Source organism: Salvelinus fontinalis, chromosome 36 (genome assembly GCF_029448725.1).
Source record: "Salvelinus fontinalis isolate EN_2023a chromosome 36, ASM2944872v1, whole genome shotgun sequence".
Classification (NCBI taxonomy): Eukaryota; Metazoa; Chordata; class Actinopteri; order Salmoniformes; family Salmonidae; genus Salvelinus; species Salvelinus fontinalis.
In genome coordinates, this window is record NC_074700.1 from 14,510,685 (window position 1) to 14,536,527 (window position 25,843).

At 42.3% G+C, this 25,843-nt stretch overlaps 2 protein-coding genes across 2 annotated transcripts; one reads left to right on the top strand and one right to left on the bottom strand.

Annotated features, from left to right (window-relative positions):
• The first annotated feature begins 665 nt into the window (after positions 1–665).
• On the top strand, positions 666–7,610 carry LOC129835432 (perforin-1-like). Its single transcript, XM_055901073.1, has 7 exons — positions 666–672; positions 1,060–1,430; positions 4,858–5,021; positions 5,134–5,353; positions 5,465–5,604; positions 5,728–6,151; positions 6,823–7,610. The coding sequence occupies exons 1-7, from the start codon at positions 666–668 to the stop codon at positions 7,294–7,296; spliced, it is 1,800 nt and encodes a 599-aa protein (XP_055757048.1). The 3' UTR covers positions 7,297–7,610.
• LOC129835251 (interferon-induced very large GTPase 1-like) lies at positions 7,438–23,879 on the bottom strand. Its single transcript, XM_055900785.1, has 10 exons — positions 23,625–23,879; positions 23,335–23,432; positions 22,080–22,174; positions 17,178–17,304; positions 16,464–16,724; positions 15,941–16,198; positions 15,566–15,826; positions 14,915–15,172; positions 14,540–14,800; positions 7,438–14,426 (listed from the first exon to the last, which is right to left on the bottom strand). The coding sequence occupies exons 2-10, from the start codon at positions 23,417–23,419 to the stop codon at positions 9,700–9,702; spliced, it is 6,333 nt and encodes a 2,110-aa protein (XP_055756760.1). The 5' UTR covers positions 23,420–23,432; positions 23,625–23,879; the 3' UTR covers positions 7,438–9,699.
• Positions 23,880–25,843: the final 1,964 nt, after the last annotated feature.

A 25,843-nucleotide genomic window follows, 5' to 3' on the forward strand; every position in this document is an offset into this window, starting at 1 on the left:
TCTTAACTCTTGTCTTTCTTCAAAACTGCATTGTTGGTTAATTAAGGGCTTGTAAGCATTTCACAGTAAGGTCTACACCTTTTTTATTCAGCTCATGTGACAAGTAAAATGTGATTATCTCTTCTTCAGTTTGATTTGACCATATCGCCCAGCCCTATCCACAAATCTGAGGGAGAATGACTGCCTAAGCAGTCAAATGGCTCTGTATGTAAAGTGGCAGTGCCAGGTACCGGTTTAATTGGGTGCCTGGTTGACTATTTATGGAGAGCAGTAGCAGACAGGTAAAAGAGTTAGGAAACTGCTGGGTCAAGTCTTGTTTTTCTGCTGCCATGAAACATTCACTCATGCACAGATATTAATTATCTGTATGTCTGCAAAGGCTTTCTTACAAGTGAACACCCACCCCCACACCAAAACACACAACAGCAGGTGCAGGTGGTGGTTCATAACCAAAGGAAACTGCAGGAACCATCTATATAAACAAAGCCTTGACCACAACTAAAAACACCGCCTCCAGGATGGAACCCACAGACATCTTGCTGTTTGTTTCCCAGTAGTCAGTTAGTCAGTCAGTCAGTCAGCAGACAGAGACACAGAATGCTCCATTGTTCCAGGATCATCTTCATCAAACCCATCATCATCACCAAGAGATTGCGATTGATATTATGTCAGGTAAGAGGCTATATATATATCTACACTTACTCTCTATGCATGTCTCCAAAATGAGAGCAACTCTTTTCTTTTTTATCTCCCCTTTTTGTTGGGGAACAGGAGTCTGCTCACCCTACACAATGTATAGTTTAATGGAGATAGTTACAGAGGTGAAGTGAGTAAGGAGAAAGATGAAAGTTGAGCAGTTGACTCAGGGATCGAACCCCGGTCTCCCACGGGAACATATGTATCCTGGAATTAAGTGTTTTTCCGCTAGACAAATCAAATAGCGACACATTTTGAGGTCTGAAAACATCTGACAAACATTGATATTTGTAATAAGTTTAGCACTGGAATTGACCTTGAATGAAGTGTAATGTAATATCATCTTCTCCTCCTCCTCTCCAGGCACACAGACTTCTCTGGTTGCCCTGCTGTGGCTGTGGGGAGCGTGGCTGTCCCCTGTCCTGTCCTCGTGCACCACGGGCCGGCCAGCAGAGTGCAAGGCTGCGCTGTCAGCTCCCGGTACCAACCTGGCGGGTGAGGGTTTCGACGTCGTCGCCATGGAACGTAAGCAGGCCTATGTCATCGACGTGGACACCTGGAGGAAGACCAATAACGGGGCCTGTACCCTCTGTGTTAACCCTTTCATGGATGGCCAGACTCAGAGGCTGCCTGCGGCTGTGGTGGACTGGCGTCCCTCGCAGAAGTGCAACATGAAGTTAGCCAGCATGGTCTACGACTCCAGCGAGGCGTTTGTGAGCAGCAGCCAGACAGAGGTAATACTACTACTACCACTGCTACTGCTGCTACTACTACTACTACTACTAAACTCAGAGCTTATTTCTCTGAAATGTTGTGAACAAATTTGCTTACATCCCTGTTAGTGATAATTTCTCTTTAGCCAAGATAATCCATCCGCTTGACAGGTGTGGCATACCAAGAAGCTGATTAAACAGCATGATCATTACACAGGTGCACCTTGTGCTAGGGACAATAAAAGGCCACTCTAAAATGTGCAGTTTTGTCACAAAACACAATGCCACAGATGTCTCAAGGTTTGAGTGAGCGTGCAATTGGCTTGCTGACTGCAGGAATGTCCACCAGAGCTGTTGCTGGAGAATGTAATGTTAATTTCTCTACCATAAGCCGCCTCCATCGTTTTATAGAATTTGTCAGTACGTCCAACCGGCCTCAACCATAGAACACATGTATGGCATCGTGTGGGTGAGCGGTTTGCTGATGTCATCATTTTCAAAGCTGAGTTTGAGTTAATGTGAGGAAAACAGTCAATTAGCTGACTACTAACTAGTAGTGATGATTTTATTTAAATTGACTGTTTTCCTCACATTAACTCTAACTCAGCTTTGAAATTGTTTCATGCTGCATTCATATATTTGTTCAGTATATAATATATTTAGAGAGAGAGCTTTATAATAATCATCATAATCATGTATAAAAATAATAATATAAATAATAATAATTGATTCAATATATACTGTACTCCCTGTTCACTCATGACTGCACGGCCAAGGCACAACTCCAACACCATCATTAAATTTGCCAATGACACAACAGTGGTAGGCTTTATCACCGACAACGACGAAACAGCCTATAGGGAGGAGGTCAGAGACCTGGCCGTGTGTTGCCAGGACAGCAACCTCTCCCTCAAAGTAATCAAGACGAAGGAGATGATTGTGGATTAAGGTTCTACAACTGCACTAAGTCTAGGTCCAAGAGGTTTCTAAACAGCTTCTACCCTCAAGCCGTAAGACTCCTGAACATCTAATCAAATGGCTACCCAGACTATTTGCATTCCCCCCCTCCCCTCTTTTACACCGCTGCTACTCTCTGTTGTTATCATCTATTCATAGTCACTTTAATAACTCTACTTACATGTACATATTACCTCAACTAACCAGTGCCCATGCACATTGACTCTGTACCGGCACCCCCCACCTGTATATTGTCTCACTATTGTTATTTTACTGCTGCTCTTTAATTACTTGTTACTTTTATTTCTTTTTCTTATCCGTACTTTTTTTAACTGCATTGTTGGTTAGGGGCTCATAAGTAAGCATTTCACTATAAGGTTGCATTCCTGTACCTGTTGTATTCGGCGCATGTGACAAATAACATTTGATTTATGTAAACTGGAAACTATATATATGTAGGAGGCTGCACTTAATGTAGCTGGGGATTTTAACAAAGTACATTTGAGAACAGTGCTACCTAAATTAGATAAGCATATTAATTGCACGACACGTAGGGCTAATAGTCTCGACCCCTGCTACTCTAACTTTAGTGAAGCAGACAAGGCCCTCCTCCGCCCCCCCTTCGGCAAATCCAACCACGACGCCATCTTGCTCGTCCCGATTTTTAGGCAGAAACTCAAGGCAAAGATAACTGAAATGACTACAGCCCCGTAGCACCCACTTCTGTCACCATGAAGTGCTTTGAGAAGTTAGTCAAGGATCATATCACCGCCACCTTACCGGCCACCCTAGACCCACTTCAGTTTGCATACCACCCCAACAGGTCCACAGACGACACAATCGCCATCACACTGCACACTGCCCTGTCCCATTTGGACAAGAGGAATACCTATGTAAGAATGCTGTTCATTGACTACAGCTCAGCATTCAACACCATACCCTCCAAGCTCATCATCAAGCTGGAGGCCCAGGGCCTCAACCCCTCCCTGTGCAACTGGGTCCTGGACTTTCTGGCGGGCCGCCCCCAGGTGGTGAAGGTAGGAAACAACATCTCCACCTCGCTGACCCTCAACACTGGGTCCCCACAAAGGGGTGTGTGCTCAGACCTCTCCTGTACTCCCTGTTCACCTACGACTGCGAGGCCATGCATGCCTCCAACTCAATCATCAAGTTTGCAGACGACATAACAGTAGTGGGCTTGATCATCAACAACGACGAGACAGCCTACAGGGAGGAGGTGAGGGCCCTCAGAGTGTGGTGTCAGGAAAACACCCTCTCACTCAATGTCAACAAAACAAAGGAAATGATCGTGGACTTAAGGAAACAGCAGAGGGAGCACCCTCCTATCCACATCGAAGGGGGACAGCAGTGGAGAAGGTGGAACGTTTTAAGTTACTGGGTGTACACATCACAGACAAACTGAAATGGTCCACCCACACAGACAGTGTGGTGAAGAAGGCAGCTGAAGAAATTTGGCCTGTCACCCAAAACCCTAACAAACTTTTACAGATGTACAATCGAGAGCATCCTGTCAGGCTGTATCACAGCCTGGTACGGCAACTGCACCACCCTCAACCGCAAGGCTCTCCAGAGGGTAGTGAGGTCTGCACAACGCATCACCGGGGGCAAACTACCTGCCCTCCAGGACACCTACAGTACCCGATGTCACAGGAAGGCCAAAAAGATCATCAAGGACAACAACCACCCGAGCCACTGCCTGTTCACACCCCTATCATCCAGAAGGCGAGGTCAGTACAGGTGCATCAAAGCTGGGACCGAGAGACTGAAAAACAGCTTTTATCTCAAGGCCATCAGACTGTTAAACAGCTATAACTAACTCAGAGGCTGCTGCCAACATTGAGACCCAATCACTTGACAGTTTAATAAAGGGATCACTAGTCACTTTAAATAATGCCACTTTAATAATGTTTACATATCTTACACTACTCATATCACATGTATGTAGTGTATTTGGGGTGGCAGGTAGCCTAGTGGTTAGAGTGTTGGCCTTGTAACCGAAAGGTTGCAAGTTTAAATCCCTGAGCTGACAAGGTAAAAATCTGTCGTCCTGCCCCTGAACAAGGCAGTTAACCCACTGTTCCTAGGCCATCATTGAAAATAAGAATTTGCTATTAACGGACTTGCCTAGTTAAATAAAAATGTATACCATCTACTGCACCTTGCCTATGCCACTCGGCCATTGCTCATATATTTATATGTACATATTGTCATTCACCCCTTTAGATTTGTGCGTAGTTGGTGGTGAATTGTTAGATTACCTGTTCGATTTGTGTGTATTACGTAGTTGTTGGGAATTGTTAGATATCACTGCACTGTTGGAACTAGAAGCACAAGCATTTCGCTACACTCGAGTTAACATCTGCTGACCATGTGTATGTGACCAATAAAATTTGACTTGATGTATAGCGCTTTTCCCAATGCTCAAAGTGCTTTATGTGGGTAAACTCACCTTATCCACCACCATGTGTAGGTAGATGTCAGTTGGAAGATTGGTCTGGACGTTATGACCCCCCAGGCTAAGGGGTCGGTCATGGTGGGGGGCACCCACTCCAGAGCTGCCAAAACGGTGATGAGCCAGTCGAAGAAGGACAAGTACAGCTTCATCAAACAGGATATACACTGCTCTTATTACAGGTGATATACCTTATAAATATAACATCACTTGTATTGTAGATGTTTAACTTTATAGAACCAACACTGCTCTCTACAGGCTATAAACTCTCCATCTTGTGTGTTTCTTTCTCAGTTACCGCCTGCTAGATGACCCTCCCCTGCACCCTGAGTTCTCTCGCTCCCTGGGCCTCCTGCCCCCCCTCTACACTGACCAGACCAAGGTTGACTACAGACGTTTTCTTGACAACTTTGGCACCCACTTCATCAAGAAGGTTCTCCTGGGGGGGCGGGTGAAGAGCGTGACCTCCCTGCGAGTGTGCCAGGCGGCCCTGAGTGGCTACAATGAGAACGAGGTCAAGTACTTTTTAATTAAAATATATCAGTAAATGGATTTATCTATGTATTTTTATTTATTTATTTTAAGAAAATGTACATTACGTTAAAAAAACAATATAATATTCCAGGTCAAGGACTGTCTTGAGGCTGAGGCCTCCGTCGCCACCAGTACCGGATCAGCTGAACTCAACACAGAGACCAAGTTCTGCAAGAAGGACCTTCAGAAACGTGACACCAAGGACCGCTTCAGCAGCACCTTCAAAGAGAGGTTCGATTGATTTGGATTTGATAGATTTTGGGGTGTTAATGGGCATTATACAAGACTTATAAAACACATATTTCCATTGTGGTCCTCGTTTAAGACAAAACATGACTAATGATAAACAAACAGGTTTACCGAGGTGGTGGGGGGACAGACGGACGGGACGCCCGACCTGCTCTTCTCCGAAACGGGTAAAAACTCCAAGGCCTTCGCTGATTGGTCGAGCAGCCTGAAGACCATCCCTGACGTCATCAACTACTCCCTCCAGCCCCTCCACCTATTGGTGAAGCAGGCCAGGAAGCGGGCTGGGCTGAAGAAGGCTGTGGAGGACTACATCCTGGAACACGCTCTGGTCAAGCACTGCTCTGGGAAGTGCAAGGGAGGCTCCAGCTCCAGTGCCCACGACTCCTGCCAGTGTGTGTGCCAGGCCAGCAAGGAGATGACCAGCCAGTGCTGCCCGCAGGAGAAGGGCCTGGCCCACCTTACCGTCACTGTGAAGAGCGCCAGGGGCCTCTGGGGGGACACCACGTCCAAGACCGACGGCTTTGTCAAGGTATTATCTCTTTTATTTTATTATTTTAACTTACTATGACGTTTGTTTTTAAGTGCACTTTAATGCTAAAGTCTAGAATTTGATGTGATTTACATTTCGCTCAGCTACACTACAAAAGTATGTGGATACACCTTCAAATTAGTGGATTCTGCTATTTCAGCCACACACATTGCTGACAGGTGTATACAATTGAGCACAGAGCCATGAGATCTCCATAGATAAACATTGGCACCATGAACAAGGTAGAATGGCACCGTGCACAAAGTGAGGTCCATACAGAAATTGTTTGTCGAGATCGGTGTGGAAGAACTTGACTGGCCTACACAGAGCCCTGACCTCAACCCCATCAAACACCTTTGGGATGATTTGGAACACCGTGCCCGGCATCACTAATGCTCTTGTGGTTGAATGGAAGCAAGTCCCCGCAACAATCTTCCAAAAACTAGTGGAAAGTCTTGCCAGAAGAGTAGAGGCTGTTATAGCAGCAAAGGGAGGACCAACTCCATATTAATTGCTATGATTTTGGAATGAGATGTTCAATGAGCAGGTGTCCACATACTTTTAGCCACGTAGTGTATGTACTAAAACAAGTGGTGGGGGCCCCGTTTTGTCGTTTTTCGAATCACATACTGTAGCTTTAAATAAAGTTTGATTTGGTTTGATCCGTCAAGGTGTTCATGGATGACAAAGCTATGCAGACTGATGTGATCTACAACAACAACAACCCTGCCTGGAACAAAGCCTTATACTTTGAAAACGTCAAGCTCTCCCTGGCGAGCGAGCTGAAGTTTGCTGTGTACGATGAAGACAAACACTGGTTCAAGTGGTGGAACGACCTCCTGGGGGAGTGCAGCGTCCGGCCCATCTTAGTGGGTCCTCACGACAGCATGTGTCCCATGAATCATGGAACCCTGTACTTTTCCTACAAGGTCGACTGTGCCCCAGGACTTGGTGGCCCCAACTGTGGGGAGTATGTCCCCTCTGGGATGAACTCTGACCTCTCTGACCTCTACACCTCCCGCAATGCCCTCAACATGACCCAGGATCTTCTGGCTCACATCCGGATGGGCCAGCCCATAGGAGACCCCCTGGCTTTCGTGGTTAAGCAGAAGGCTAATGGTCACCTTTACGGAAAAACCACATGAATCTCACATCACGTGTCCCTGCTCTCAAAACCGCTATGCTATACACTATAAACCTTAGCCTGGCCTGTTTAACCTTAATGCATACCATTTCTAACCTATTGTTCTGAACAAGAAATCATCAACAAAAACATCCAAAGTATATGTATTTCTGAAGGTAATGGTTTATTTGAATTTTAGTATGTTTATTTGATAGAGGCCATGTACAATTACAACATGAAATGTATTGCATTAAACTTGACTTTTATGTTTTCATTCTCTCATGACTGTGCCATGTTGTTTGTGCTACCACTGCAATAAAAAGCTACTTGATTTGATACATTCAGCTGGAAGTCCAGTATATCAATTCATTGACCCTCACTTGAAAATCAATGTGCTGCTTTTGTGTTGTATTCAATGGAAGTAATTTTTCTCTAAATATATAATCATTGAAAACATTTTTAAAAAGGAACATTTACTACAGTTGGTGTAGCCTACTTTGTTCAAAGACAATCATAGCTGGTGTTGACTGCGCCTCCTCATTGACCAACTGGACCAGTTCAAGGACTCACTGTTAAGATTATTTTCCATTGATATATTATACAAGAAAGTGATTTGTTTATTATGGAATATATTTGGTGGGAAATACTAATACATTAAGCTGGGTTGGGGTCAATTGCATTTCAGCTCCCGTCAGATCAGGATGTACAGTACACTAAAATTCCAATTCCAGATCACTTCAATTAGGAACAATTTGAATTTGAATTTGAATTGGCGTTTGGTTCACTTTTAGAATTGACCGGAATTGAAATTGAATTGAACCCAACCCTGACAGTAGGAGGCATCAGGATGATTGTGTGTGTACTTCAGGGTATAGTATTGTAAGTACCCAATTTAATCTTACTATTCAGCTACTACAAATAGCTAAGCACTGATATTTCACAGGAACAATATCATCTCAAAGTCTCTTAGAAAAGCAAAAAGTTTAGAAAAGTATTATATTCTCCCAATTTTCCAATTCAATGGTTTCTCAACACTTTCCTGAATCACAGAAGTTTAAGTTAAATGTCAGACCATGCTTGATTTTACCAAACCCAATATTACAGAAAAATGAAAGATAAAACCACATAAAAAACCCAAACTGTAAATGAATATTAGCACAAATACAAAACAAAATTAGAAAATTATTCTCTGTAAATACTACCATTTATTTAAATGTAGAAGATTCACAAAAAAAGTGTTGACTTCAAGAGGCAATATTCTGCAGTTTGCATCGGAAAACAGATTCCTTGTTGATTGTTGTCAGTGCCTGCCAAAGTAGACTGATAGTCATACATCAAGTTCAAGGACTGATGTATCTTTTGCGAATTGCTTTCAAGCAAAGAAGCTGAGGCACAGTGTATAACAGATTATCATTCCAGCCACCATTTTGTGGCTCTTCGATTAGACTATTCTGCTAAGTGATGAAGCAGATGCCTTGTCTTGATTCTGTAAACTAAAACATAATCAGATTTAAGCATCTTTAAGCATCTTTATTATAAATGTATCTTCTTTGTTTAGTGTTAAATCTGACAATTTTTCTTACCGGCAACGGCTTCTTTCTTTCTTTCTTTTTTACTATGGCCCGACACATCACTACTCTTCAAGATGCTATTCCTCTTCGAGAGGATGAATAGGCTCTCAATTAAAAACTTTTTCAGACGCAGGGAATACCTGGACAAAATACCTGAAATTCACTACTTTAATTCATCTGCTTACTCTGCCCTCATTTAGCCTCACATTCAAGTGTTATCCCATATTATTTCCAGTTACAACTATGTGGATTTTGTGACAACAATTTTGTGAGCTTATTACAGTATTATAGACCAAATGTTTTATTTTACTAGGCAAGTCAGTTACGAACAAATTATTATATACAATGACGGCCTACCCATGCCAAACCTGGACGACGCTGGGCCAATTGTGCGCCGCCATATGGGCCTCCCAATCACAGACAGATGTGATACAACCTGGATTTGAACCAGGGACTGTGGTAATGACTTCTGCACTGAGATGCAGTGCCTTAGACCGCTGAGCCACTATGTCCTGGGATGTACAATGATCTTCTATGTAGAAGAACCCTTACCTTCTAATGGCTCTTGTGTGGCTTGTGCATATCATAGAGAAAAACATTACTTGTGTGTGTTCGTGAGAGTCTCAGCTTTTCATAGTGGGGTCATAATAGTTTTATAGCTCAAACCGTTCAGACATTACAGATGTTTTTTTGTGAGAACAACCGTTTTCGGGATCTGCCCTTGTCTCACAAACACTGCTCTAGTTCAGCACCTGTTAATTTGCGCAGGCGAATGGTTGGTTTTGGCAGATGCAGAAGATATAGACTAATCTAAAGCAAAAGAAACACCCGTCTGTAGCCAAAACACACAATGTTTAAAATGGGTTAGAAGCACTAAAATGTGCTGGCGATACCGTGGGACTCAAAGCATTAGTAATGCTAAAGGACTCTCTAAGGCTCTTTTCTGCCTGTTCCTTTGTGATCAATTTCCAGGCAGGGGGGATATCTCCTGGGCATGCATCATACTCTTTGGAAAATTCCTTGTTGAATTTTGCCATCACATATTTCCAGTAGTCTGAGGCTTGTATGCTGGGATCTGCTGGAATATGCCAATTGGGAAAAATGTCTCTGTACTTTTTGAAAGGGTGGTATTTTCCATTTGTCTCGTAGCATCTGAAAGAACTCTCACTGAACACAGAGGAGGAGCAGATATCAGTCACGAGTTCCTTTGAACCATCAAACCTGTATCGACCAAGTCCCTGTGGTCGGTGTATTGAAGCACAGTGATCATTGTGGGCCTCCCCTCCTGCCTCGCACGGTGACTTGCAGAATGGACACTGCTTCCCGCAGCCAAACACTCTTGTGAACAGGATATTCTGTGGTTTAATCCTCATTTGTTCCAATTTCTTACTTACATCTGTTGCATTTCTGAATTCTTCTCTCAGACACTGTTCCATCTCCACCACAGATGTTTTGAGCCAGTAGGAAAACTGTTCCTGGTTGGAATTGTTGAGGATCATGGTGGCTTCCAATGCATCTTGGGGGATGACCAGCTTCTCTCCAAGTTCCCTGCATATGTCCTGAATTAATTCCTTTATGTTGCCATTCTTATTCGTCTGTACTTTTGTGATTGCCTCAGTGATGACTCTGATGATCCCTTTGAGTTGACAGTCTTCCAACTCAAACATTTTTTCCCCTTGTGAAAATCGTTTCAACATTTCACCCAAAATCCAATTCTTGACAAAGGCTTCATAGTGACAAGTGTAGCTCACGTAGTTGGCAAAGTTGAATTCTGACAGTAGTTGCTTCAGGATAGAGTACTGGAAAAATGTCCGAGAGCTGAATTGAAAGGCATTCTGTCCTGTCAGCATTTCGTCAACAATTTCCAGACCCAGGGAACTGGCAACATAGGCTTCTACTGCAGGTTTAAGACACAGGTTGGTGAACTCCACAGATTTCTTCCGACACTGATCTTGTCCATTGAACAAGTCTTTGAAGTTCGCCAAGTATTTACCTTTGAACTGTTCAAGGCACAAACGAGGATTATTGTCACATATGAACTTTTCATGCATTGATTGGAAAGCCCTGGATGCAAACGCACAAATGTACAATTTAATGGAGACTTCAAATGTATCGCTTGTTCCAAGATTTCTGTTGGCGTTCAACTTCTCTTCAATCATATGTATGATCTCTTGAATGTATGTGTCATTGTAATCTGTTTTATTTTGGATCTTCTCATTCACAAATTGTTTGCATATCTCTATAAGGTTGTCTGCCATGGCCTGGGTTTTTCTTGTGTGCTCATCCATGTAAAACCCCTTTACTAATCTCTTGAAAAACCCCTCTGGAGTGACTATGAAGGGTTCTTTTCCATGATCTTCAAGTTTCTCTGTGTTCAGCTTTTCATTCACTGAACCTCCCTTCTGTTTCATGTTAGACCGGAGCTGGTTGAAAACATCGCTCACAATGTCTCGTTTCTTTAATCCTGTAAAAGAGAGCTCCTGCACGGTTTCCTCCCACACCTTTTCAAATTCTCTATCAAGGTCCTTCTCTGACCGCTCAGAATGGCTCTTTCTGCAGTCCTCAAGCAACTTCAGCACCTTCTCCTCCATCACGGCTGTGTGGTTTTTCTTGATTGTGTCAAGCTTTTTCATTCCTTGTCGAATCTCAACAGCAGCTTCCAGTTTACTCATTATAGAGTTTTCCATCTCCCTTCTCATACTTTTGGTGCTGTTTGCAAAATCCTCTCTGTATCTCTCCACAAGATAGACATGGCCCTCTGTCTGTTCGTAGTACTTGGTCAGGTTGTCAAGAATGGTCTTCTCCCATTTGACAAGTTCCGTTGAGGCTGCACTTTTCAATTGACAGAGAAAATCCCTCACATCTCCTGTCTGAGATTTCATTGCTACTGTTCCAAAGTTGGAAATCCTTGTTTCAGCACTTGTCATCCATGTGTGCATGTGTTTTCTGACAGACCATTCCCACTTGTTGAACTCAATGCACAACTTCATGTAGGCATCAGCCACCAGGCTGTTTCTGAAGCTGAAGATGAAGTTTTCATACTTCACAGCATTCCAAAGGCTTTTTGTCCACTCCAGAAAGTCCATGATGTTGTTCCCAGAGCCTTTACAGTTCTGGAAGACCTTGATCATGTTCTTTTTGAACTCGTAGACGGACTCGCTGTACCCGGCATTGACAGGTGCCATTGGAGGGTTTCCATGCCAAAGTCCAGGTATGTACCAGTTACCAGTCTCTGGGTTGTACTCCATTACATCAGTGAAGATCTTGTTCTCTTCTTTGCTTTCCATGCTGGCTGCTGCCTGGGTCATCTCGTTCAATTGCTCCAACAGTAGTTTCCGGTCTCTCATGTTCTTGTCGTGTGCCGAGACATCTGCCACGTTCTGGTGGACAAACTGGCACTTGGGTTTCTTTCCCACCTCTTTCATCCGGAGAAAAGCATGGACGACGATTTGAAGGATGTCCTTCATCTCAATCGAGTTCTCCATGGCAATATTGATTATTGTGACATCACTTAGCCCAATAACGAATGTGGCTAGCTCGTTATCATGCTCATAGCTGTCATCCAGCTGTGCCAACTCTGGAGACTTCAATCCTTCTGTGTCGATGATCACAAGGAAATCGCAGTTCAGCTCTTTCTTGAAGTCCTCTTTAACTTTGATGAGAAGCATGAAGGCACCTCTTGTGCATCTGCCGCTACTGACTGCGAACTGCACTCCAAACATAGTGTTCAGTAGAGTGGACTTTCCTGTGCTCTGAACACCTAGAACGGTTACCACCAGGATCTTGTTCTTCGGCTGCACCAATACATTGAGCTGATGCAGCACATCACTCACCCATCTCAGAGGTATGTTGGACGCGTCTCCGTCCACCAGCTCCAGAGGAAACCCATCCAGAAGCAACTCAGCACATAGTCTGGGCAGGTGCTGCAGTTGGTGCCATGACTCTTCAGTTTCTCCCAATAATACTGCAGATTCGTACAGTTGACCCATTTCACGTATGAAATGTTCAGTTCCCAAAGAACTGTTTGAAATCTGTCTATCAAGGTATGCAATTTCATCTTGGTTTTCAGACCAATTCTGAGACTTTTCTTTGTACAGGTCCCTAAGGCCAGAAAGGTTTTTACGAGCCATATTGTCCAGGTTCATTCTCATCCATTTCAAGAAGTAGGACCTTTCTAGCCCTGTGCTTGATATTCCATGTATGAAGCAGGTCATTGCCTCTGACATGTCATACAATCTTTGCTGTTCCCGAAGTTGTCTCTTCTCTGTTTGCAGTTCACTTTTGTACATCTCTAGGTTCTGGTTCCCAGCTTTCCGCAGTCTGCATTCCTCTTTCTCTAGACGTGCCAGCTCCTTCCAGATCTGTCCTTGCAAGGGAAGCTGACGTTCCTTATACTGTGGGGTGTCATGTATGTTGGAGGTAATTCCATCAGCTTTTTGCTTGGCACTCTGACATTCTTGGCAGTCCTCATCAACCAAAATCCCAAGCTCGTGAGCCACTTCAGACATCTGCTCCAGTGGCATCTTGGACTTTGAACTCTTGATCACCTGACCAACTGAGTCTCGCAGGTTCTTCACAAAGTCTGCATCATTCATCTGTTTGGTTTTCAGGATGATGTTGCTTTTCTTCAAGTTCAACTCTGCTGCTGTTTTCTTCAAAGCATCAATGCTGAAGCTCTTGCTCTGTGGGTTACCCACCAGAAACAGCTGTGCCTTGGTGTGTTGGCTGTTCAGTAGCTTGTACTTGTTGTCCAGGTTGTCAAAGAATACAAAGACTGCTGCAGAGGTCTGACAAAGAAAGGAGTACTGGGTCTCAAAGGAACTGATATCCCCTCTCAGATTGGTTACAGCAACAGCTTCACCAAAAATGTCAATGTTTTTTTTCCCACTTGGGAGGTACCAGCTTATCTCAACCAATCCATTGGATATCCTCCTTGGACTATCACCACATTCCATATCGTGGTGGACAAATGTATCGTGATACTGTTGGGGATTACTCAGAAGCTTGTTCAGAATCTGCGACTTGGACAAGGAGGATTTGCCCAATCTGACGAAAGAGACCATGGGGAGGTCAGACAGAACAATCCTGTCTTCAACAAATCCTCTTGGGTCTTCCAATGAATGAGGTCTGAACTTCTTGACAATGTCTCGCATTGCCCAAAGCATGAGCGTGCACTTTTCTGTGTCACAATTGGGGAGAAGCAGGGGCACAGAAAACTGACACATTGACATTTTCAAGACCATCTCTTGCTGCAGAAAACCATTAGAGCACAGAAAGAGAGCAGTAACAACGTCTAAGGGGTTTACAACATTACTAGAGTCCAGGTTATTAAACAGACTCTCTACATCTAGGTCTGCATCACAACTTTCCTCACCTCCTGGTGAGGTACATTTCACACTTCTAGCAGTTACATTAACCATCATTAACCTCTTTAGGAAAGTCCATGGTAGGGCTGAGTGAGTCTGAGCTGGTTCATCTGTGACGGTCTTTTCATCAATCTGCAGCACGGTGCTCAGGGTGAGCTTCTCAATATAGTCTTGCGCCAAACCCAGGTCCAGCAGCAAACTCCCCAGGTGGGTTTCTGTAGACGAAACAAAAAAACGGTTTAAGATCTGACCTCTATGGTTGTCAATCAATCCATTGGAAAACATCCTCCTGTTACACTAAGACAGTGAAAATGTTTATTACACTCACTTGTGAGGGCATATGTCACAGCCGACTTGCTTTCGGTCCCATTCTTCAGCACCGTACAAACGTGGAAGGAGTACTTGACACCTGGACTCAGACTAGAGAACGTCAGGGTGTTGAACAATGTTGTCTTCTTCTGGACTTCCTTACCATCACAGGAACAGGTCACGAGACATGCCTCAGGAACACCAACATGTTTGTCCCAACTCAGAGACACTGATTCACTGCTGACATGATCTATCTTTATCTTTTCGGGTGGCACAGGTTCTGCAAAAAGGACAAAAAAGGACCCAATTCAATTATAACTGGAAAAATTAAAACACAAGTGAAACATCATTCTCCCTGTAATGCAAGTGGACATGTTTGAATCAATGCACTTACTTGTGTACATGGTCATTGTGACCACCGCGCTCCAATTACCATCTTCAGTGACTGATGTGACACTGAAAGTGTACTCCGTCCCTGGGTACAAGCCTTTCACATCTGCGCTGTTGGAGACTTGGATGGACCGGATCTCTCTCTGGGTGTGGCAGGAGTAGGTCAACTCGTACCTCCATGCCGGGTCAGAAGGAAGCCAGCTCAGAGAAACAGAGTCACTGCCAACATAGTGAACTGTTATATATCCAGGGGATGAGAGCTCTGTGGGAGAGAGCAAAAAGTTATGAGTCTCCGTGCAAGGAAAATAGTTAAAGCAGCCATCTCTTTTCAGGCATGAAAAGGTTATAAATAAATGCTATTATACTGCATCATCCCTACTGTTGTTGTGTTAGTAGTGAGTTAAAACCCTAGGCTTTGTGGGCATAGACAGGGCGGCAGTTAGCCTAATGGTTAGAGCATTGGACTAGTAACAGAAAGGTTGCAAGATCAAATCCCTGAGCTGACACGGTACAAATCTGTCGTTCTACCCCTGAACAAGGTAGTTCCCACTGTTCCTAGGCCGTCAATGAAAATAAGAATTTGTTCTTAACTGACTTGCCTGGTAATTTTTTTTTTTTAAATAGACAAGAGTTAGATATTTTTTTGAGTACTCACTTGTGCGGGCATATGTCACAGCCGACTTGCTTTTTGTCCCGTTCTTCAGCACCGTACAAACGTGGAAGGAGTACTTGACACCTGGACTCAGACTAGAGAACGTCAGCATATTGAAAACTGTTGTCTTATTCTGGACTTCCTTACCATCACAGGAACAGATCACGAGACATGCCTCAGGAACACCAACACGTTTGTCCCAACTCAGAGACACTGATTCACTGCTGACATGATCTATCTTTATCTTTTCGGGTGGCACAGGTTCTGCAAAAAGGACAAAAAAGGACCCAATTCAATTATAACTGGAATAATGAAAACACAAATGAAACATCATTCTCCCTGTAATGCAAGTGGACATGTTTGAATCAATGCACTTACTTGTATACATGGACATTGTGACTGCCGCACTCCGATTACCATCTTCAGTGACTGATGTGACGCTGAAAGTGTACTCCGTCCCTGGGTACAAGCCTTTCACATCTGCGCTGTTGGAGACTTGGATGGACCGGATCTCTCTCTGGGTGTGGCAGTAGTAGGTCAACTCGTACCTCCATGCCGGGTCAGAAGGAAGCCAGCTCAGAGAAACAGAGTCACTGCCAACATAGTGAACTGTTATCTCTCCAGGGGAGGACAGCTCTGTGGAAGAAAGCAAAAAGTTATGAGTCTATGGGCAATGGAAAATAGTTATAGCAGCCATTCACAATCCTGAAAATATTGGTCAAGTGAAGTGACTATACATATTGAAGAGTTTAACAACTCTCTTTTCAGGCATGAAAAGGTTATAAATAAATGCTATTATACTGCATCATCCCTACTGTTGTTGTGCTAGTAGTAAGTTAAAACCTTTGGCACCCTGGGCATAGATAATCTAAAAGAAGTGAAAGATGTTTTGAGTACTCACTTGTGAGGGCATATGTCACAGCCGACTTGCTTTTGGTCCCGTTCTTCAGCACCGTACAAACGTGGAAGGAGTACTTGACACCTGGACTCAGACTAGAGAACGTCAGGGTGTTGAACAATGTTGTCTTCTTCTGGACTTCCTTACCATCACAGGAACAGGTCACGAGACATGCCTCAGGAACACCAACATGTTTGTCCCAACTCAGAGACACTGATTCACTGCTGACATGATCTATCTTTATCTTTTCGGGTGGCACAGGTTCTGCAAAAAGGACAAAAAAGGACCCAATTCAATTATAACTGGAATAATGAAAACACAAATGAAACATCATTCTCCCTGTAATGCAAGAGGACATGTTTGAATCATTGTACATACTTGACAGTCACAGTCAGTGATGTGGTGAAGAAAATAGGTGGGTAAATGCTGTTCGCCGTTCGCAGTGAATAAAGTAATGCTCCCTATATTTTCATAGCATTTTCCAGCAATAGTTGGGTAAAAGATCATGCAAATGAAAAATGTGCGAAACCAGCATTAACGTGAGCTTACCTTCCATTACACCACTGGTTACTACAATACAATTACAACTACCCAAATAAGCATATGTTTTCATGTGATTGGAAAAAGCAAGTGATAAAATATACTCCAAGCTTGCCAATAACGCTGAGATACAGTATATTGTAAATTATATAATTTCCTCTAATATTATTGAAGTACCTGCTACAGCAGCATCCATCTGTTTAGCTGGCTCTACCTCTAGATCACCAGCTTGTACTCTCTGAGATGTGTCCTCATCTTCCCCAAGGTATAAGTCAAAGAATTGGTCACTGGCATCATGAAATTCCTTCAAATGGAAACAATATTACAGGCAGAATGAAGGGTTTTATCCTTTGGAATGTCAGTCAATTGAATGATTTCACATTGTAAATGGCAATGTCCTTGATAAAAGATGTAAAAAAAAAAAAAAAAAAATTCTGACAAGGTTATTAATTCTGTATTATAAACTGGGTGGTTCAAGGCCTGAATGCTGATTGGCTGAAAGCTGTAGTATATCAGACTGTATATCACAGGTGTGACCAAAAATGACTTTGTACTGTTCTAATTATGTTGGTAACCAGTTTATAATAGCAATAAGACACCTCTGGGGTTTGTGGTACATGTCCAAAATACCACAACTAATGGCTGTATCCAGGCACTCCTTGATACGCTGTGCATAAGAACAGCCCTTAGCCGTGTTATATTGGCCATATACCACACCCCAATGTGCCTTATTGCTTAATGATAGCAAGTTGGCGGCTAAAGAAATGAGAGCATAGAACTCAGATAGCCTATAGGCCAATGCAGCATTAGGCCTATAACTTCCATCGTCAACTTTCTGTCTGTACTTGAGATATCGCAAGTGAAGTGCAACATCATATCAAATCAATCAGTTGGGTCTGGCCTGAAGCTGTCGCTCGTGAACTTGCAACTTTACATCAAATTTGATTGTCACATACACATATTTAGCAGATGTTATTGTGGGTGTAGCGAAATGTTTGTGTTCCTAGCTCCAACAGTGCAATAGTATCTAAAAACGATTCACAACAATACACACAAATCTAAAAGTATAAGAATGGAATTATGAATTATATAAATATTAGATCAAGCAATCTCAGTGGCATTTACTAAAATACAGTAGAATAGAATACAGTATATACATATGAGATGAGTAAAGCATTATGTAAACATTATTAAAGTTACTAGTGTTATATTATTAAAGTGGTCAGTGATTCCAAGTCTATGTAAACTCAGCAAAAAAATAAGTCCTCTCACTCTCAACTGGGTTTATTTCAGCAAACTTAACATGTGTTAATATTTGTATGAACATAAGATTCAACAACTGAGACAAACTGAACAAGTTCCAGACATGTGACTAGAAGAAATTGAATACTGTGTCCCTGAACAACGGGGGGGGGGTCAAAATCAAAAGTAACAGTCAGTATCTGGTGTGGCCACCAGCTGCATCAAGTACTGCAGTGCATCTCCTCCTCATGGACTGCACCAGATTTGCCAGTTCTTGCTGTGAGATGTTATCCCACTCTTCCACCAAGGCATCTGCAAGTTCCCGGACATTTCTGGGGGGAATGGGGGGGGGGGGGATTGGCTGACAGGGATGTCCTTGTCCCATCGAGCACTAACGACTCCTGTGGCGGGCCGGGCGCAGTGCACGCTGACACGGTGCCCAGGTGCTTCCTCCAACACATTGGTGCGGCTGGCTTCCGTGTTAAGTGGGCATTGTGTCAAGAAGCAGTGCGGCTTGGTTGGGTTGTGTTTCGGAGGACGCACGGCTCTTGACCGTCGCCTCTCGAGTCCGTACAGGAGTTGCAGCGATGAGACAAGACTATAACTACCAATTGGATACCATGAAATTGGGGGGAAATAGGGGTAAAAAAAATAATAATAATTGGCGGGAGACAGCTGAGCACATTTTGGATAGTTGAGTTCTGGAGAGAGACACACTGTATCTTTGCCACACAACCCTCCCCTTCAGAATTATTCCACATTTTGTTACATTACAGACAGAACTCAAAATGGATTTTAAAAAATGTATCTCACCCATCTACACACAATCTCCATAATGACAAAGTGAGAACATGTTTTAAGACATTTTTGCAAATTTATTGAAAATGAGATGCAGAAATATCTCATTTATATACGTATTCACACCCCTGAGTCAATACTTTGTAGAAGCACTTTTGGCAGCAATTAGAGCTGTGAGTCTTTCTGGGTAAGTCTTTAAGAACTCCACACCTGGATGTGCAACATTGTCCCATTATTCTTTCAAACTCTGTCAAATTGTTTGTTAATCATTGCTAGACATACCTTTTCAGGTCTTGCCATAGATTTTCAAGTAGATTTAAGTCAAAACTGTAACTCGGCCACTCAGGAACTGTCACGGCTGTTTGTAGAGACGTGAGTTGTTGAGTTACATTATTTATGAGAAAGTGAAACTTCAGCAAAACAACAAACGAACCGTGACTACAGCGGTGCACATGCACTAACTCAAAATACAATGTCCCACAAACACAGGTGGGAACAAACACTACTTAAATATGATACCCAATTAGAGACAACGATATCAGCTGCCTCTAACTGGGAATCATACAAAACACCAACATAGACAAAGAAACTAGAACACAACATAGACATAGAAATACTAGATCACCCCCTCTATTCACACCCTGGCCTACTATACCATAGAGCAGGGGTGTCAAACTCAAATACCCAGTGGGCCAAAATGTAAAACCTGAACAAAGTCGCGGGCCAACATTGAACAAATGAACCTTTTAATATGGACCCAAACAAGTTTTGCTTTAACATTGAATATGGAACAAGCATCGCTTATTACCATACAATATATAATTTAATAGTGGAGACATGCAAAATCGAATTTTAAATGAAAAAACACATCAATGGCATTCATTTATTAAATAAATAAAATTGAAATAAAAATCGTATGCCTCTTTTCTATTTGCAGCCTTCTGATTTAAATACCAAAATAAACTTTTTCCACTGGCTAATCATTTTACAAATAAAATGATAAATCAATCAACCATTCAAGCCCATGCCTTGTAGCAAGAAAAAGTGCACAAAGAAAACGTTAGTTATTGCACACTGATCTAATCTGATGTGCCCAAGCCAGATACCTGGCATCTCTTCTTGCTAGTTGCTAGTTCATCAATGTCTGGGCTCAGGCTCTGAGCTGAAGAAATCTACTGTGTTCCTGCTCAGGCTCACGTTTGAAAATGCTTACTTTTTCTCTGGGCATACGATGTCACAAACGTTCATCATGCACTTTTTCACGAACTCTCCCTCATTAAAGGGCCGGGCTGATTTTGCGATCTCTGCTGCCACTATATAACTAGACTTTACAGCAGCCTCACTTTGTGATGTGGCTTTTTTTTAACATATTCTGTTGTGAAACCAAACTTCTTTTCATCTCCTCTACTTTCTGGCTCCTTTGAGTCATGTCCAGGTCCTTGTATTTGTCATGGTGTTTCGTTTCATAGTGTCGTCTAATGTTGTACTCCTTACTTACAGCCACGTTGACTCCACAAACAAGACAAACAGGTTTGTCTTTTACATATGTAAACAGATATTCTGCCTCCCACTTGTCCATAAAGCTCCAGAAAGCGCGATTTTTGGGAAGGGTAGCGCGCTGACAGTTGTAGCGTCTATGTTGCTATGACTTCTGTCACAGAGGAGAGGGCGTTTCTGGGTCCTGTCCTGATTGGCGCGCGAAAACAACAGCAGAGCATTATGTGATTCGTAGTATTAGCGGTGAATGCGCTGTATAATACCGTTGGGCCAGCTCTAGTAGTAATTTGGTATTGTCTCGCGGGCCAAATATAATTACCAGAGTTTGACACCCATGCCATAGAGAAACAATGGCTTTATATGTCAGGGCGTGACAGGAACATTCACTATCTTCTTGCTAAGCAACTCCAGTGTAGATTTGGCCTTGTGTTTTAGGTTATTGTCCTGCTGAAAGGTGAATTCATCTCCCAGTGTCTTGTGTAAACCAGACTGAACCAGGTTTTCCTCTAGGATTTTGTCTGTGTTTAGCTCCAATTCGTTTCTTATTTATCCGTCAAACCTCCCCAGTCCCAAACTCCCCAGCCCCAAACATAACACTTTGTATTCAGGACAAAAATCTATTTGTAAAAATGTCTAAAAACACATTATGGGGTAGTGTGTATACCAGTGACAAAAATCTAAATTTTATTCATTTTAAATGCAGGTTGTAGCACCTTTTTTTTTTTAAGTCGAGGGGTGTAAATAATTTCTGAATGCACTGTATATTTAGATGATTTTCACTGACAGCCACAACTCAATAATCAGCTAGGCTTATTGCCACACACACTGTGGATTCCCAAATAAAAATAGCTGTGGATTGCCTTTCCCAAGAAGATCCTCTATGGCAAAGTCACGCTCTCTGGTGAAATATTTTGAATGCTTTTATTTAGACAGGAGTAATTGTATAATTTTTGCAAAAACATCAATTTACTTTTGGGGAAGCCAGCATCCGAACAGTGCAGTCTGCAACAGACAACTTTCCTTTCCAAGAGATCTTTATATGATGATGAGATGCTCATGTCTCCACCCTAACAACGGGAATCATTGTCCCAAAGGCGGGAAGGCAGGCAACAAGCTTATATGTGCATATTATGCCAATAGAAATGCATTGGGCTTATTCTGGACAGATTTTGACGAGAGTGAGCCCTCTCACTCAGCCTCTTCCTCTCACCGGAAAACAGCGCCCCTGTCTTAAATATGTAGTCCATGACATGCCATACTCTTTTTGTCCACACAACATCAGATATATGATCTACACATACTGAGACAGGGGGCGCAGTTTCGCTCACTCGGAGGCTTTATCTAAAATTGATGTGTCTTTCTGTCAGTGCACGTCTCGGTCAAATAAATTATCAATAGTTCAATATTTTATTTGGAAGGGCGGGCCAAGCCCCATAAGGCCCATCCATAATGCCGGCCCTGCACATCTCTATCTGCTAAAGCCTGGAAGTTTCATCCTCCTAGGCCTGTTTACAAGTGTGAAAGCACAAAAGCACACCCTACCTCTTCATCTGAGGAACAATCCATTGGCAGGGGGGTGTCTTCTGGTGCCCTACTCCTACTCCGGTCAACAGCCACATCTTTCAGACTGCCTGGCTCTGAAATACGTTTGGGATAATAGATGAGCTCATGTTACAATGACAATTAATGTTCCAGCCCATTAAAAAGGCGGTGAAACATTATCCAATTATTTATCTTCTGTTCTATCACAGCAAAGAGAAAAAGCACTAATGTAGAATTTCCACTGATGATTTAACAAAAAGGCTCAGACTTTTGTTAATTCTACCACCACGGCCCGGCTCCAGTGACTCACTGGGCCATGGCATCAGCAGAGCTGCTCTGAATTGAAGCCGAGGCCACGGACTTTACAGCTTGCATTCATATAACACTGGCTAACTGTGAACATTGGTTAACATCTTCCACGGTTAATACCTGCTCACAATGCAACAGTGTTGATGGTGCAGATATTTGGATCCTAGATCAAAACTTAAGGACATGTTCTACCTGTTTATCAGTTACCTAACATGAACATCCCTAAGCAATAGTGGACAGGGCCTATAAACTTGCCCTGAAATCATGAGGCGAGCCATTATAAAAACATTTGCATGGCAAATATTTAGGCAAAGACTAATTTCACCAGATTTTACATCCTCTATAAAAAGCAGAGTACCCTGTGATTTAAGCCAGTTAAAAAGTGTTAGCAAATTTATAATTTTCTTGGCTTTATTGTTATTGATACTTTGTAACTAATGACAGTACTTTTTAAAATCTATCAAATGTGACAATTGTGCTTTTGATCATTCCATTTGATGAATATTATAGGGAAAAAATAAAATTCATAAAATTCATAATCAAAAGCCCAATTGTCACTTGTTTGATAGACTATCACGTAATAAAAGGGTTATATATAGACAGGTAAAATATAATATTCATAAAATGAAATTAATAAAAGCTCAATTGTCATGTGTTTGATATATACATTATTTACAATGTATCAAAAACAAAAGCCAAGAAAATGATGAAATTGCTAACACATTTTAACTTCCTAGAAGGCTAATAATGCCTCCCTTTTCTACAATTGATGCATTGTTTTGTATTTGATTTGTAAATGTATTCAATCTACTTGTGAATGTGAAGAGATTGTTGTTTGAATGAATACAGTGTGTATTTTAACAATACTGAATAAAAAAATAAGTCAGACAAGACTGACTCACTAGGACTCTTCTAAAAAAAAAAGGCCCGATGTTACAGTACCTACCTCGCTCTCTCTCGACGATTGCGTTGCATCTCAAACAAAACGGCTGTCCCACCTCACAAAGTGTGTTACATCGAGGACACTTCATTTTCAGAAAATGTCTACCACACAATGGACGTCAATAAAAGAATTAGATTATATCAAACATTTGCATTCGTAGGCTATAGTATAGCATGCTTAGTTTGGAATGTGCTTCTGTGATAGATTTACTTAAAATAAAGATAACAACTTCTTAATTTGCCTTGTGCCATGAAAGAGTTTGATAAACCTGAGTCACCTGCGACACAACTCACCTTTTGATCACACTCCAGCTAAACCACAACGGATAATCAAACCTTCCAGGTACTTCCTCTGGGATGAACCATGTGCAAGATTGACTATCTGTTTTTTATTGTGCCTGATAAGCTAACATTCATGCCACCACATTTTCAGTAGTTCCCTGCATTCACATATAACGTTATCCTACGCTATTAGAATGTCATTCATGTGAGAAAAAAAACATTTATAGCATAATTTGGTTATCATTTGGTTCAGTCCGTCCGTGCTCTCTTTCGGTTTCACTGAAATGGAAACACAAGCGGATAAATAACAAGTTAGGGCGAGGCAGCGTAGGGCGAGACAGATTCAAGAATGAACAGGACCATGAATGAACATTTAGCAGACTAGTTGGTGTAATGGTTAATATACACTGAGTTAACAAACATTAAGAACACCTTCCTAATATTTGCTTGTGTTCCTTTAGGTGGTTGACCATTCTTGATTCACACGGGAAACTGTTGAGCGTGAAAAACTCAGCAGCGTTTCAGTTGTTGACACAAACCGGTACGCCTGGCACCTACTACCATGCCTCGTTCAAAGGCACTTCAATATTTTTTCTTACCCGTTCACCCTCTGAATGGCACACACACAATCCATGTCTCAAGGCTACAAAATACTTATTTAACCAGTTTTTTTCCGTCATCTACAGTGATTGACGTGGATTTAAAAAGTGACATCAATAAGGGATCATAGCTTTCACCTGGATTCCCCTTGTCAGTCTATGTCATGGAAAGAGCAGTTGTTCATTATGTTTGTACACTCAGTGTATATATCTGTGCCATTGAAAATAGCAACATCTTCTTTATGTTGACTTCTTCAACATTTAAGTTTTACACAAATGTGAAAAATGGTGCTCTGGTCAAAAGTAGTGTTATAAATGTATTGTTTTACTGTAATGTGTGGAAGGACCTCTGGGACGATTTGGGAAGTTGTTTTGAGGAGGAGGTGCTACATGGGTGGCGGGAGGGATAAGTTAAAAAAATCACCTTTATAATAAAGTATTTGCAGACTAACAATAAAATACAATTCCTAATGTGATGAGTAACCGAAGCATAGGACAAGATTTGGTAGCACTGTAGCATAAAGTAAATTGAAATACATTTGCCAAAGTTATATAATTACACCTGAAAAACTTTTTGGGGCCTAAGCTACAGACGGCTACACGGATCCGCTAACACAGGACTATTAAAGGCCCACTTTTGTGATATTTATATATACACAGTACCAGTCAAAAGTTTGGACACACCTACTCATTCAAGGGTTTTTATTTATTTTATACATTGTAGAATAATAGTGAAGACATCAAAACTATAAAATAACACAATGTTATTTAACACATATGGAATCATGTAGTAACCAAAAAAGTGTTAAACAAATCCAAAATATATGTATATATATATATATAAATAATTGTATATATATATTTTTTTTTTCAAAGTGTGCACCCTCAGCACCCTCAGCACCCACGTCTATGGCTGAATGTACACCCCTTCAAATTAGTGGATTCGGCTATTTCAGTTACACCCGTTGCTGACAGGTGTATAAAATTAAGCACACACACATGCAATCTCCATAGACAAACATTGCAGCAGAATGGCCCGTACTCAGTGTCTTTCAACATGGCACCGTCATGGGATGCAACCTTTCCAACAAGTCAGTTCATAACATTTCTGCCGTGCTAGAGTTGCCCTGGTTGACTGTAAGTGCTGTTATTGTGAAGTGGTAACGTCTAGGAGAAACAATGGCTCAGCCGTAAAGTGGTAGGCCACACAAACTCACAAAACGGGAACGCTGAGTGCTGAAGCATGCAGAGTGTAAAAATCGTCTGTCCTCGGTTGCAACACTTACTATTGAGTTCCATACTGCCTCTGGAAGCAACGTCAGCACAAGAACTGTTCGTCGGGAGATTCATAAAATGGTTCCATGGCCGAGCAGCCACACACAAGCCTAAGAGCACCATGCGCAATGCCAAGCGTGGGCTGGATTTGTGTAAAGCTCGCCACCATTGGACTCTGGAGCGATGAATCACGCTTCACCAACTGGCAGTTTGACGGACAAATGTGGGTTTGGCGGATGCTAGGAGAACGCTACCTGCCCCAATGCATTAAGCCAACTGTAAAGTTTGGTGGAGGAGGAATAATGGTTTGGGCTAGGATCCTTAGTTCCAGTGAAGGGAAATCTTAATGCTACAGCA